Source organism: Oncorhynchus nerka, linkage group LG12 (genome assembly GCF_034236695.1).
Source record: "Oncorhynchus nerka isolate Pitt River linkage group LG12, Oner_Uvic_2.0, whole genome shotgun sequence".
NCBI lineage: Eukaryota > Metazoa > Chordata > Actinopteri > Salmoniformes > Salmonidae > Oncorhynchus > Oncorhynchus nerka.
This window is the reverse complement of record NC_088407.1, coordinates 42,572,253-42,588,401: the sequence shown is the minus strand read 5'-3', so window position 1 is coordinate 42,588,401 and position 16,149 is coordinate 42,572,253. Positions and strand designations below refer to the sequence as shown.

General features: G+C 42.9%; 1 protein-coding gene across 1 annotated transcript in view; it reads right to left on the bottom strand.

The window, feature by feature from the left end:
- LOC115139092 (protein Smaug homolog 1-like) overlaps window positions 1–15,827 on the bottom strand; it is a 119,444-nt gene extending 103,617 nt beyond the window's left edge. Inside the window, exons 1-2 of the mRNA XM_065025606.1 lie at window positions 15,704–15,827; window positions 11,835–12,435 (exon numbers count right to left, since the gene is read on the bottom strand). Of these exons, the coding sequence (XP_064881678.1) occupies window positions 11,835–12,030 (196 nt within the window). The 5' untranslated portion in view covers window positions 12,031–12,435; window positions 15,704–15,827. The remainder of the gene's footprint in view (window positions 1–11,834; window positions 12,436–15,703) is intronic.
- Window positions 15,828–16,149: the final 322 nt, after the last annotated feature.

Genomic DNA, 16,149 nt, shown 5'->3' with positions numbered 1-16,149 from the left:
CTAGGAAACACGGTCACCACCGGTAAATCTACGATAATCAAGAATAAGCATTTTTCTACGGCTGACCAAGCTTTCCACCTGGCTACCCCGGTCAACAGCTCTGCACCCCACACAGCAACTTGCCAAAGCTTCCCCCACTTCTCCTTTACTGAAATCCAGATGTTCTGACAGCTGCAAAATCTGGACCCCTACAAATCAGCTGGGCTAGACAATCTGGACCCTCTCTTTCTAAAATGATCCGCCGCAATTGTTGCAACCCCTATTACTTGCCTGTTCAACCTCTCTTTCGTATCATCCGAGATCCCCAAAGATTGGAAAGCTGCAGCGGTCATCCCCCTCTTCAAAGGGGGAGACACTCTAGACCCAAACTGTTACAGATCTATATCTATCCTACCCTGCCTCTCTGAAGTCTTCGAAAGTCAAGTTAACAAAACAGCTCACCGACCATTTAGAATCTCCGATATGCAATCTGGTTTCTGAGCTGGTCATGGGTGCACCTCAGTCACGCTCAAGGTCCTAAACGATATAACTGCCATCGATAAAAGACAGTACTGTGCAGCCTTATTCATCGACCTGGCAAAGGCTTTCGACTCTGTCAATCACCACATTCTTATCGGCAGACTCAACAGCCTTGGTTTCTCAAATGACTGCATTGCCTAGCTTCCAACTGCTTTTAAAATGCTAGTAAAATGAAATGCATGCTCTTCAACCGATCGCAGCCCGCTCCCGCCCGCCCGACTAGCATCAATACTCTGTACGGTTCCGACATACGTATTTGGAGTTGTCCACATATTCTAGGTGTCTGGTTAGACTAAAATCTTTTTCCAGACTCACATTAAGTATCTCCAATCCGAAATTAAATCTAGAATCGGATTCCTATTTCACAACAAAGCATCCTTCACTCATGCTGCTAAACATACCCTCGTAAAACTGACTATCCTACCGATCGTTGACGATGTCATTTACAAAATAGCCTCCAACACTCCACTAAGCAAATTGGATGCAGTCTATCATAGTGCCATCCGTTTTGTCACCAAAACCCCATATACTACCCACCACTGCAACCTGTATGCTCTCGTTGGCTGGCCCTCGCTACATATTCGTTGCCAAACCCACTGGCTCCAGGTCATCTATAAGTCTTTGCTAGGTAAAGCCTCACCTTATCTCAGCTCACAGGTCACCATAGCAACACCCACCAGTAGCACCCGCTCCAGCAGGTATATTTCACTGGTCATCCCCAAAGCAAACTCCTCCTTTCCTTCCAGTTCTCTGCTGCCAATGACTGGAACGAATTACAACACAAAAAAAAAAAAAAAAAAAAAAAAAAAAAAAATCACTGAAGTTGGTGTCTTATAGCTCACTCACTAACTTTAAGCATCAGCTGTCAGAGCAGCTTACCGATCATTGCACCTGTACACAGCCCATCTGTAAATAGCCCACCCAAGTGCCTCATCCCCATATTGTTATTTATTTTTGCTCTTTTGCACCCCAGTATCTCTACTTGCACATTATCATCTACACATCTATCACTCCAGTGTTAATGCTAAATTGTAATTATTTTGCCACTATGGCCTATTTATTTACTTACCTCCCTAATCTTACAACATTTGCACACACTGTATATTGCTTTTTCTATTGTGTTATTGACTGTACGTTTGTTTATTCCATGTTTAACTCGTGTTGTTGTTTGTGTCGCACTGCTTTGCTTCATCTTGGCCAGGTCGCATTTGTGTAAGAGTATTGATAGCTAGCATAGCATTAAGCAGGCAACATTTTCACAAAAATCAAGAAAAGCATTCAAATAAAATCATCTACCTTTGAAGAACTTTGGATGTTTTCAATGAGGAGACTCAGATAGCAAATGTTCAGTTTTTCCAAAAATATTATTTGTGTAGGAGAAATCGCTCCGTTTTGTTCATCACCGAAAATTCAGTCATTACAACGGCAAACTTTTTTTCCAAATTTACTCCATAATATCGACAGAAACATGGCAAACGTTGTTTAGAATCAATCCTCAAGGTGTTTTTCACATATCTGTTCGATGATAAATCACTCATGGCAGTTGGGTTTCTCCTCGGAAGCAAATTGAAAAATACATGCAGCTGGAGATTGCGCAATAATTGCGACGGAGGACACAGAGCGGACACCTGGTAAATGTAGTCTCTTATGGTCAATTTTCCAATGATATGCCTACAAATACGTCACAATGCTGCAGACACCTTGGGGAAACGACAGAAAGTGTAGGCTCATTCCTTGCGCATTCACACCCATATAAGGAGACATTGGAACACAGCGCATTCAAAATCTGGCTCACTTCCTGTATGAAATTTCATCTTGGTTTCGCCTGTAGCATTAGTTCTGTGGCACTCACAGACAATATCTTTGCAGTTTTGAAAACGTCAGAGTGTTTTCTTTCCAATTATATGCATAGTCGAGCATCTTTTTGTGACAAAATGTATTTTTTAAAACGGGAATGTTTTTCATCCAAAAATGAAATACTGCCCCCAGAGGTTCAAGAGGTTAACAAGTCACATAATATGAAAAAATGAAAATGACACCCCACAAATACAACAAGATATTGAAGCTGTCCTAACATAACTCCCTATTATTTTTCCTTCATCATAATTTCCTAAACCATGACTTTTTTTTATTCCATTTGGAAAGCCCTATTATATCCCCTGCGTTCATGCTCTTACTTCCCAACTATGTTCCATGTCCACATTCCTAGACAATATCCCCATCACCGGAACCCATTTACAACGTCAGCAAGGAATGCTGTTTTCCATCCATGCTTTTTCCATCAGCGGTAGTAGGCCAAGTGAAGGCAGGGGGAGTATGACGTCTGAAATGAGGTGACCAACAGCAGATGATTATAGGCTACAACATGCAGTGAACCAAACAATTGGGAAAGGTGGTAACCGATAAGCCTGGTGCCAGGTCTGTTTGCGCCATCCCTTAGTTGGGATCACAATGACCACAGGAGTTGGCAAAACAGCACATACAGAACCAGGCAAAAAAAAAAAAAAAAGATCAGACATGACCACTTCCTGAAGAGTCCTTCTATAGGTACAGTGTGGTCCTCACAAAGGCTGCTCTGACAGCCAGGTCCTCCTAATGTTACAGCTCCCTGGAGGTGACGATGCCATCATGTCTTTGCCACACTGAATTATCCTTGCCTCCACCACTTCTCAATGAGCAAGCGGCACTACCAACACTTGACCAATCCAGCTAGATGTCCCCTGCGGTACTACATTGGAGAATGTGTGCGATGGCACTGCAGACAGCCCTCCATTCTGTCCATAAAAGATGCTCTTAGATAGAACTGGACAAGAGTGCCATTGCTTCTTAGTCCGGACCAACAAAGCACCTGTTCAGTTTGAAGTGGATATTCCTGGACATATAGATATAGATAGTAGCCAAAATATTAATAGGCTGAACATGACAGTGGAGGATAATAGGACGTGTAGGTGTTGCCTGATCTATTTTTCCAAGAGAAAACTAGATTTGCTGTGCTTAAGACATATGGAGATGACGAAAAAGGGAGAGATTATGAGTATGAGAGAGGGAGAGGGAAGAGGGTTAGTAGAAATAGAAAGGAATAGAGAAACACACACATGCCTGAGCGGTGAGTGCCACAGAATAGCTGCCTGTATGTTAGCCACCCGCCCTTCCTGCCTCCCCTTTACCAGTCAGTCCACAGTGAAAAACGCTCCAATGAAGTCAGTCATTGATAACAGTAGCCCCCCTGTCCCCGCCCAACCCCACCCCCCTACCCTGTCCTGCTCTGCAGTCCGCCTCTGGGACAGAGGTGGGAGGGGGAAGAGAGGGGTAAACACTAGAGGTCTTTACGGGTCCAAAAAGTTGGACCTATCCGGAATGGACCTGGGGCTTTCCCACCCGGACCCAATATGCATAAATATTTTTGTTAAATATAGGAGACCACTTCCGAACAGACCCGACGACAACTAGACTAGTTCAGTATAGACCTGGTTGGATCCAGACCCGGTCTGAGTCGATTCTAGCGAGGGAAGCAGCAGATAAGTCATTTTTTAAGCTACTTTATTAACCAGAGCTGATAAAGCGCTAGAGGGAGAGAGAGGTGCCGCTCTAGCAGGCGGGAGAGGGGCCGTACTGTGAGCGAGTGACACAAGAAGGGTGTAATTGCAGACCACAATTTGGGGCGTTTTCTGATATAGGTGTTTCTTGATATCAAGTTATACTCATTGGTCTGTAGCAGTTTCTTGTGTGTCAGGGACAACAGTTAACAACAGTGGCATTGTAGCTAACCCTAACACTTTTCCCAACCTTAACCTCAGTCTCCTAACCTGCCTCGCCAATTCACATTACCTGCCTCGCCAATTCACATTACCTGCCACGCTAGTTATCCTAACCTGCTATGTCAACAATTCATCTGTGTCGAGAAATCTTCAGCCTCATAACTTCGGATCTGACCAATGGCAGCTATTAATGGCCATTTTCTGATATCAGGGAACATCCATATCAAGAAATTGCCCCAAATTGTCATCTGCAATTACACCACATTTGAGTGACACAGGAAGCAGGCAGGGAGAGACAGCAACCAACCAATCAGACTCGCGCTACAGTAGACTAATAGCTGCCATAGCTAGGTCATTTATCATATGACTACATAGTACCCGTCTTGACTGCATCAAACCGGGAGAAGCTAGTTATGCTAGCTCGGCTAATTGAGGATGTAGTGCATGCACTTTCTCATCCTACAGCTACAAATAAAGTAACAACTCCATTCAGAATATTAAGTAGCAGCCTACCTGTTGACTCTTGGTCGTTGTATATCCTTCTCCTTTAAACATATAATTCTATAACTTTAATTCCATCTTCCATTGATTAGATAGATCTTAAATTTTGCCACACAAGGAGGCTCTACGACTGTAGCAGGTGGATCTGTGTGAAGACCTCTAGTAAACACCCCTCTTTTTCTCACCAATTTTAAGATATCCAGTTGGTAGATAAGGTCTTGTCCCGTTGCTGCAACACCTGTACGGACTCGGGAGAGGCGACGGAGAGCAGAGGTCGACCGATTAATCCGCATGGCCGATTTCAAGTTGTCATAACAAATCGGTAATCGGCATTTTTGGATGCCGATTACATTGCATTCCACAAGAAAACTGCGTGGCAGGCTGACCACCTGTTACACGAGTGCAGCATGGAGCCAAGTTAAGTTGTTGGCTAGCATTAAACGTTAAAATATCTTCAAATAAATCACTAGTTAACTACACATGGTTGATGATATTACCAGGTTAACTAGCTTGTCCTGCGCTGCATATTATCAATGCGGTGCCTGTTAATTTATCATCAAATCAAAGAGAGAAATAGTCGACGCGTCATAATTCCTATAATAACTACAACCTAAAACTTCTTAAATGGGAATATTGAACCACCAGCTATCATATGTTCTGAGCAAGGAACTTAAACGTTAGCTTTTTTACATGGCACATATTGCACTTTTACTTCAACACTGTGCAGTTTGCATTATTTAAACCAAATTGAGCAATCTTCATGATTTGAGACTAAATAGATTTTATGTATTAAGTTAAAATACAAAAAGTGTTAATTGTTCATTCAGTATTGTTGTAATTGTCAAGATTACAAATATATACAGTGCCTTGCGAAAGTATTCGGCCCCCTTGAACTTTGCGACCTTTTGCCACATTTCAGGCTTCAAACATAAAGATATAAAACTGTATTTTTTTGTGAAGAATCAACAACAAGTGGGACACAATCATGAAGTGGAACGACATTTATTGGATATTTCAAACTTTTTTAACAAATCAAAAACTGAAAAATTGGGCGTGCAAAATTATTCAGCCCCTTTACTTTCAGTGTTCAGTGAGGATCTCTGAATGATCCAATGTTGACCTAAATGACTAATGATGATAAATGCAATCCACCTGTGTGTAATCAAGTCTCCGTATAAATATATAAAAAGTGACAAAATAAATTGGCTGATTAATCGGTATCGGCTTTTTTTTGGGTCCTCCAATAAATCGGTATCGGCATTGAAAAATCATAAATCGGTCGACCTTCGTCTTCAGAAACACGACCTGCCAAGCCGCACTGCTTCTTGACACAATGCCATCTTAACCCGGAAGCTAGGCGCACCAATGTGTTGGAGGAAACACCGTACAACTGGTGACCGTGTCAGCATGCATGCGCCCAGCCCGTCACAGAAGTCGCTAGAGTGCGATGGGACAAGGCCTTCCAGGCCGGCCAAACCCTCCCATAACCCGGATGACGCTGGGCCAAATTGTACTTCACCTCATTGGTCTCCCGGTCACGGCCGGCTGCAACACAGCCCGGGATCAAACCCGGATCTGTAGTGAAACCTCAAGCACTGCAGTGCCTTAGACCGCTGCCCCACTCGGACAGCCTAAACACCCCTGTTTAGACAGGACAATGCTCAGCCACTTCAAACTTGAACTTTGTCGCCCCCAGGTGGTGAGGGTAGGCAACAACATCTCCACCCCGCTGATCCTCAACACTGGGGCCCCACAAGGGTGCGTTCTGAGCCCTCTCCTGTACTCCCTGTTCACCCACGACTGCGTGGCCACGCACGCCTCCAACTCAATCATCAAGTTTGCGGACGACACAACAGTGGTAGGCTTGATTACCAACAACGACGAGACGGCCTACAGGGAGGAGGTGAGGGCCCTCGGAGTGTGGTGTCAGGAAAATAACCTCACACTCAACGTCAACTAAACTAAGGAGATGATTGTGGACTTCAGGAAACAGCAGAGGGAACACCCCCCTATCCACATCGATGTAACAGTAGTGGAGAGGGTAGTAAGTTTTAAGTTCCTCGGCATACACATCACAGACAAACTGAATTGGTCCACTCACACAGACAGCATCGTGAAGAAGGCGCAGCAGCGCCTCTTCAACCTCAGGAGGCTGAAGAAATTAGGCTTGACACCAAAAGCACTCACAAACTTCTACAGATGCACAATCGAGAGCATCCTGGCGGGCTGTATCACCGCCTGGGTATGGCAACTGCTCCGCCCACAACCGTAAGGCTCTCCAGAGGGTAGTGAGGTCTGCACAACGCATCACCGGGGGCAAACTACCTGCCCTCCAGGACACCTACACCACCCGATGTCACAGGAAGGCCATAAAGATCATCAAGTACAACAACCACCCGAGCCACTGCCTGTTCACCCCGCTATCATCCAGAAGGCGAGGTCAGTACAGGTGCATCAAAGCTGGGACCGAGAGACTGAAAAACAGCTTCTATCTCAAGGCCATCAGACTGTTAAACAGCCACCACTAACATTGAGTGGCTGCTGCCAACACACTGACTCAACTCCAGCCACTTTAATAATGGGAATTGATGGGAAATGTAAAATATATCACTAGCCACTTTAAACAATGCTACCTAATAGAATGTTACATACCCTACATTATTAATCTCATATGCATACGTATATACTGTACTCTATATCATCGACTGCATCTTTATGTAATGCATGTATGACTAGCCACTTTAACTATGCCACTTTGTTTACATACTCATCTCATATGTATATACTGTACTCGATACCATCTACTGTATCTTGCCTATGCTGCTCTGTACCATCACTCATTCATATATCTTTATGTACATATTCTTTATCCCCTTACACTGTGTATAAGACAGTAGTTTTGGAATTGTTAGTTAGATTACTTGTTGGTTATTACTACATTGTCGGAACTAGAAGCACAAGCATTTCGCTACACTCGCATTAACATCTGCTAACCATGTGTATGTGACAAATTTGATTTGATTTGATTGCCCCTCCCAGGTTTGGCCTAAAGATTTATTTTATATCGGGGAGATGTTCCATACCCCAAACAGCCATGTTTGAAAGAAAGAAATACTAGATTTAGGTTAAATGACTTGCACTGACCTTCAACTTTCAGATTCGACCAGCACAGCAGTAGGTCTGATAATGCTCTTATGTAGAAACCCAATGAGATACATATATACACATACATACACTAACGTTTAAAAAAGTTTGTAGTCTCTTCGAAATGTCCATGTTTTAAAAAAAATAAAAGTACATTTAAAATAACATAAAATTGATTAGAAATACAGAGTAGACATTATTAATGTTGTAAATGACTATTGTAGCTGAAAACTGCAGACTTATTATGGAATATCTTCATAGATCTACAGAGGCCCATTATCAGCAACCATCACTCCTGTGTTCCAATGGCATGTTGTGTTAGTTCATCTACGTTTATAATTTTAAAAGGCTAATTGATCAATAGAAAACTTTTTGGTAATTATGTTAGCACAGCTGAAAACTGTTGTCCTGATTAAAGAAGCAATAAAACTGTCCTTCTTTAGACCAGTTGAGTATCTGGTGCATCAGCATTTGTGGGTTCGATTACAGGCTCAAAATGGCCAGAAACAAAGACCTTTCTTCTGAAACTTGCAAGTCTATTCTTGTTCTGAGAAATTAAGGCTATTCCATGAGAGAAATTGAAGATCTCGTACAACGCTGTGTTCTACTCCCTTCACAGAATATCGCAAACCGGCTCTAACCAGAATAGAAAGAGGAGTGGGAGGCCCCGGTCCACAACTGAGCAAGAGGAAAGGTACATTACAGTGTCTAGTTTGAGAAACAGACGCCTCACAAGTCCTCAACTGCCAGCTTCATTAAATAGTACCTTCAAAAACACCAGTCTCAACGTCAACAGTGAAGAGGCGACTCCGGGATGCTGGCCTTCTAGACAGAGTTCCTCTGTCCAGTGTCTGTTCTTTTACCCATCTTAATCTTTTATTTTTATTGGCCAGTCTAAGATAGAGTTGCAAAGAAAAATCCATATCTCAGAATAATAGATTAATATGGACAAAAGAACAGTCACTGGACAGGGGAACTCTGTTTAGAAGGCCAGCATCCCGGAGTCGCCTCTTCACTGTTGACGTTGAGACTGGTGTTTTGAAGTTACTATTTAATGAGCTGCCAGTTGAGGACTTGTGAGGCGTCTGTTTCTCAAACGAGACACTAATGTAATTGTCCTCTTGCTCAGTTGTGCACCGGGGCCTCCCACTCTTTCCATTGTGATTAGAGCCAGTTTGCGCTGTTCTGTGAAGGGAGTAGTACACAGCATTGTATGAGATATTCAGTTTATTTGCAATTTCTCGCATGGAATAGCCTTCATTTCACAGAACAAGATTATACTGACAAGTTTCAGAAGAAAGGGCTTTGTTTCTAGCCATTTTGAGCCTGTAATCAAACCCACAAATGCTGATGCTCCAGATACTCAACGAGTCTGAAGGCCAGTTTTATTGCTTCTTTAATCAGGACAACAGTTTTCAGCTGTGCTAACATAATTGCAAAAGGGTTTTCTAATGATGAATTAGCCTTTTAAAATGATGAACTTGGATTAGCTAACAACATGCCATTGGAACACAGGAGTGATGGTTGCTGATAATGGGCCTCTCTCTGTATGTAGATATTCCATTTTTAAAAATCTGCCGTTTTCAGCTAGTCATTTACAACATTAACAATGTCTACACAGTATTTCTGATCAATTTGATGTTATTTAATGGACAAAAGTGTTTTTTCTTCAAAAACAAGGACATTTCTAAGAGACCCCAAACTTTTAAACAGTAGTGTATGTGCTTATAGATATCTTTCTCTATTTTAGGTGCTCAAAATAGCAAATCAAATTACTTCAACCTAGTCAAAATCACAAATCTCTCTGCCAAATCTGAAAATGTAATATCATCGAGTGACTAAAATAAATCCCCCTCTCCCCAGTCTCTTTCTCACACATATAGTCTTGACTTGATGCGGTGACAGGCAGAAAATAAGTTGCATCACTCTGTTCAGGGGAACAAGGCAGCCTCTTCATGCAGTGAAATAAGTAGGTCACTGTGGATTCCTTTCATTAGTACAGTACTTTCCAAATAGTTGCGCCTTTCCACTCAACTTGGAGCTTCCAGCTGCAAATTAACCCTGTGAGGGACACAGGCTTCCATTTCTACCACAAAGATGGATATTTTTCCAACTTTCTCACAACAATAAAACATTGACAACAACCACAACAAGTGTTGAACTTACACATCTAAAATCTGTCTGAGCCAATAAGCTTATTAGGTTGAGATGATTTTAAAAATTGTTCCTTGCCATCCAGACTTCTGTGTCTGAAGAGATGACAATAAACATGACAATAGATACGATTCAAACAACTGGCATACACTTGATATCAGTGTAGACAGAGAGCAAAGACAGTTAGTAGACATTACATTCCAGAAAGACTATGTATAGCCACATAATTGATCCATAGACAACATTGCAGCAGCACTGAAACAATGGTCCATTGCTGGGGGCATTGCTGACTGTCACTCTCAGCTTGTTGAGCAAACGGAAGCAGGGTCGACCGCAGGCTGACACAGGTGAGACTGACAGGCGTGGCAATACCCAGACAAATGGCTAAGTAGCTATAAACGGTGTTCCTATAGTCTTAGGTTGCATTTTTATTTGCTCATACATTCTCCTACAGGACTGCTAATCTGAATGGTTTTAATACAGTGGGTGAAAACGGCAATGAGAAAATATACCCAGTCCATTTACACATCAATTTTCATGACGTAAGAGAAACAAGGAAGGCAGATGTTTGGAGGTACTGGGATGTACCCATTGAGCTGCCGATTTGCTACACTTCGTAGCATCAAGATCCATACAGTCACATTCATGTCCAGTTCACCACCACTGTACAAGTACTAGCCTGGTCCCAGATCTGTTCAGCATGACAATGACCATAAGAGTTGGCCAAACAGATATGGGACCAACCTACTATTAAAACAAGCTCGTTAAAGCAGTATGATCCCAAATGGAGCTAAACTATTCCTATAAACCCACGAGTTGATGATTTGAACCCATCCTCGCTGAGTCTTCTCTGCCTCCTCTGATCTCTGACAGTGAACACCCGACTAGGGCTTGGGAGTGGGATTTTGCCAAAGAAGCCCTTTACCCATTTCCCCAGTATCAGATGTATCTAGTGGATACCATTTTTATGTCTCTATGTGCAGTTTGAAGAAACTACTAATTACTTACTCGCGTTAGCGCAATGCTGGAAGTCTATGGCAACACAAGGTGTTGGTGAGGCTAAGAGAGGCAGCCACTGCCCACTATGAACTCCGATGGGAATCCCATGTTGCTGTGTGTGTGTGTGTGTGTGTGTGTGTGCATGCTGTGCATTTATGTGTGTGTGTGTGTGTAGGGGGAAATGATAACGTATCCATCTTAACAGACGGTTTCTCATCGATGTGTATTAAGGCAGTGCAGACAGACGGTGGTGGTACCAGCTATACAGCTGTAGACATCAGATCAGTACACACACACACAGACAGTGTTTTTTCTCATCATCACAGCACACCAGCCAGAGCTCACTCTATTTTTCATGAGTCAGTTTGGTTACCAGGGTGTTTCCATAGCCACGTACCAGCCTGATGCAACAAACCAGCCCCCCCAACTGATTTATCCCCACAGCAGAGCACTGGAGTAGTGTATGATCTGGTGTCCAATTCAAAGATGGTGCGAGGCCAGCTAGTGCAATGACCTCATCGTTGCCATGCCACAATACACTGACTGGGCAATGGGCACGGTTAACCCTTCTCTGTCTGTGGAAGTGCGTAAGGCTGTTATAGGGAATGACATGCCTTCAAATTTGTGTGTGTGTGTTTGTGAAGTGGCATCGGTACCAGAAGCACCAACCCTTCCCAAACGTCAACAGAGCAGAGCCGTTGATAATCATCAACTTCAATGGACAGTCAAGATGGAGATAATGTGTGTCGGTGTGCCTACCTGGGTTATTGGCCTCCCCCTCCAACACGTGGAGCTCGGTGCATTCTGCCAGGCTGTGCTCCAGACACAGCTGCAGGAAACGGGCCTGGGTCCGCGACACCCGCTTCAGCAGCGACAGCAGAGCCACCGTCTGCTCACACTCATTCCATCCCTTAAACCAGCTTCCCAGGACACCCACCTGGTCGCGAAACATCATGGTCTGGGGGACAGGCACTAAGCAGAATGGGGAAACCAGTTAGAGTGACCCCCCCTGGTGTCACAAGAGAATTAGGTTAACGGAGGTCTTGGTGCCGTGTTGGTTCAACTTTGGTCAAAGCTTGTGTTGTGTTCCTCTCGCTTTCTCGGGTTGGTTGTGCTCTTCCCTTTGCCTGTTTCTGTTGTTGATGTTGAGTAGACAGCAGTAGGTGTGCTCAGTTCAAGTGGCATATCATCATCCGGGCTTTTAGCATTGCAAGTGTAGCTTCAGCTTGAGGGGAGCAAGGTGGTCTCCTAGGTGCATCTGCCAAAGGGCGGGGGTTAACAGACGGGAGTCAGCTTTCTTCCTGCACTGTCACACCAGTGTTACCCTTGTTGCCATTTTCCACAGGGATCCCCCTTAGATCTGAAATTATGGAAATAAATGGTTGAGAGACATGGTCACACACGCTCACACACACAGCGTCCCAAAACCCATCCAGCAGTCTTTACTGACCGTGAATACCAAACACTGAGGAAATGTGACAGTGCCCGTTGCTTCAGCAAACATTGCTCTCCGCAGACTTGAAATAGACGATTATTTAAAGAAACTGTTCTCAATTGAAAACCACAATATTAGTGACACTGATTCCTTACTGCAACAAAGCCTGTATGTATCATACTTTTCATCTAAAAGTAGTTGCGCTCTACCTTACAGCATTCACCACCGGGACAAAAAAAATATGATTCTCAGTAATTGGAGCAACATCCCGAATGGTATTTCTAAAGAGACGGGCGCTGGTCCCTGATGTTTTAATGTTACAGACTGCTATGTTCAAAGTAGCTATCGAAAACCCTTCTCCATAGGCTTTTCAGTGGTTCGCGTCGCCCATGGTTGGCTGAATGTGAACTACAATTCCGACACTGTGTTTAAATGTTTAGAAATAACCATTGTTTGCGAAACATATGAAAGATAAAGGGCATATCAGCAAAAAATAATCTTTCCAATAAAAAAAAGCATCTGTAGCAGTTTTGCACAGAGACATACACTGTGTGTGCCCCCAAGTTGACGAACTACACTTCCTCCCCAGTTACGCTAAAGCCTGTCACATGCTTCCCAGTCAAAGCAGTTAGTGCATATATTAGGACACATTTTTGTGACGTTTTTGTTAGTTTCGGTGTTCGGAAGGTTTTTCCTTCGGGCTGTTCGAGCACATATTTTTCTTGAGGCAAGTCAAAGTTCATTAGCCGAAGTCTACTCCCCTTCATCAGTGATTGATCAACAGTACTTCTTCTAGTAGGTGTGGGAACATTAAGTGTTTATCATCACATAGCTAGATGTAAAATTGCACAATTAAGGGTGTTTTCACCCTTGGTCCCATTCAGACAATTGTTATGAACTCTGTGCGGTTCGCTTAATTTTTGGTGAATGGTTAACATTCCAAAAGGAACTCAGACCCCACAAAAGAGCTCCCGAAGCAAACAGAACTGAGAATCTCGAGAGGTGGTCTGAGTTCCATTCGCTTGAATTCCATGGACCAGTTCTTTTTTTTAGGGCAATAAGAACACAAAGCTCCCCAGGATTCGCTTGTAATTACACACACCTTTGCCCCTGCCATAACCTCTCACATTGGTGCCACAAGAGAGAACATTTTGATGTGCAGTTTTGCGGGAAAAACGCGTGCCATTTTTGGATATTGACTAGCGATTGTCAAAGACGCACAGAAATGACAAAATATGTGTCCAGTTTTTAGTTCCAATTATTTGTTTGCAATATCTGATCTATAAGAGAGCTTCGTAAGCTGTTTATTCGATTGTGGGGTTTGAATGTTGTGAGAAGACAACATATTTGGTAAGAATCACAAAATACTGTAGCATACAAAATCAATTCTAGCTTTTAAGAGAGGTAGTAGCCTACATTGGCTGTACAATTTTCAATTACAGCATTATTTATTCTGCTATTTATTCTGTTACCAATAATATTTACATGTGTTCTGTATCTGCTGATTACAATTATTACATCTCATCATTCAACAAATTGCAATCTGTCAGCTTCCAAAATGTAAGGAGGCATATCTAGCTGTCCAAAACACACATTTTAATTAAATGGCTTGTCCCAGAGTACATTGAGAGAATGTTGGAAAACGATCTTGGTTCATTTCAAACATAGCAGTATGAATGCAAAGAGGACTCGGACCACAACGGGTGCGGCAGGTAGCCTAGTGGTTAGAGCGTTGGGCCAGTAAAGGTTACTAGATCGAATCCCAGAGCTGACAAGGTAAAAATATGTTGCTCTGCCCCTGAACATGGCAGTCAATGCTGTCAATGTAAATAAGAATTTGTTCTTAACGGACTTGCCTAAAAAAACAAAATGTGTTACGTGAACTGGTAGAAGAGTTGAGTCCTCATCCAAAGCCAGTAATATTTCGCTTTTTATTTTTTTTTACCCCAGAGGACTAAGATCGGTTCCTTTAAAACGGACTGTGTGAAAATACCCCAAGACCTCATTGGCAAAAACCTCAAAAGTAATGACAGATTTCTTGATTTATCTTAGCTCATTCAAACTATTTTGAGGAAGTGTTTCTGGCTCAAGGGGGACAAACGGTTTTCTAATTTGTCAAGCGAAAGTATTTTGGGAGTAGCCTAGGACCAAACTGAACCCATGTATGTGGACACCGTCACACACAGGTGTCAGGAGCAAGCTTTAGGTAGCGGTCTTCCAGAAACAAGCGCTGTCACATGGAGATATGGCCGTGTGGGAACACTAACCCTATAAAAAAAAGGTGTGTAGTCATGTCACCATTTGAATTGAGAATTATTTCTCACCGATATGAAATGTATGTCCCTTTTTCCCAAAAAACTTTACCGCAAGTAATGTGTTTTAACGTTCAGAACAGTAGATCGAAGCCTATCAGCAAAAAGGCGCTAAAGGTAGTTAGCGTCTATGGATGAGTTATGTTCAAAGCATCGGTGTGCTGTACTATATGATGAAGCATAAATGACTCAATTCCACCACACATGGTTTCGAAAATAGCCTGTGGACTGTATAATCTGTGGACTGCCAACGTCGACGCAAATAACCTCGAATGAAAAGACCGCATTCGTATTCAATGTCGTACCTTAAAATAAAGTCCCAGTGTCAGCACTAACGGGTCTCAAAAACTGCCACTTTGCATCATCAGCATTGGGGCAATCATAGCCCTACATAAGCACCGAGGATTAGGCTAGATCATGTGTAAAATGTGGAGGTGATGCGATTCGGAGCGAGGAAAATGAATACTTGGCTCTACATTAAATAGTTGAGTTCAAATGCGGAGTCTAGAACATTCCCAAAATATGGCCGATGCATAGCTATACTACATTGTATTTCTACATATATTCATACTAGTTTCCATAAACTCCTGAGATCAACAACTGCGCGTTAACCATTCCGACGCTTATTTAAACGCGTAAATATCAACCGTCAATGTCTACAAAATACATGTCCAGCTGGATACATTTGTATTCTCCGAGAGAAATGTTTTTATTGTATCACGTTTTTTTTAAAAGGTTGGTGCTTAGTAGCACATTTTCTATATTGCAGGTGTCCTACTGGACAGCCAGCAAGAGAGCAGCTCAAACAAGAGTCTCCGAAAATTCTCCAGAAGCTTGTTAAAAAGTTGCAAAGAAAATAGTTAAAACGTTAGGCTACTCACTTCTAGGCACAGTTGTATAGGTTGTGTTGGTCGCGGGACGGGGAGCGGTGCCCCTTCACTCCGGATCTGTGTGTTTTGCCATCTTGACTAACTATTCTCCCTACAGTTAGGCTCCTCTTATTTTACCAGAGGCGAGTCTCGGCATTGCTTTCCACATGCGAATAATTAACACGAAGCATTACGTCAGGGGCTTGGCAGCACAAGGAAGCACACAAATAGAGAATGGAGTTAGGGACAGATCACGTAGCTTAACAGCAACCGAGACAACTGACAGGGACTAGCACATTTTTAGAAAAAACAAGGTTTCCATAGCAAAGTGGACAACATCTAAACAAAAGTGACGATGTGTACGAATGTAAAACAGGGCGGGAGTTGCCTCAATTTGGCCCTTTCACTTATCTGTACAATACCTTCAACTACATTTGTACACATTAAATAATATCGGG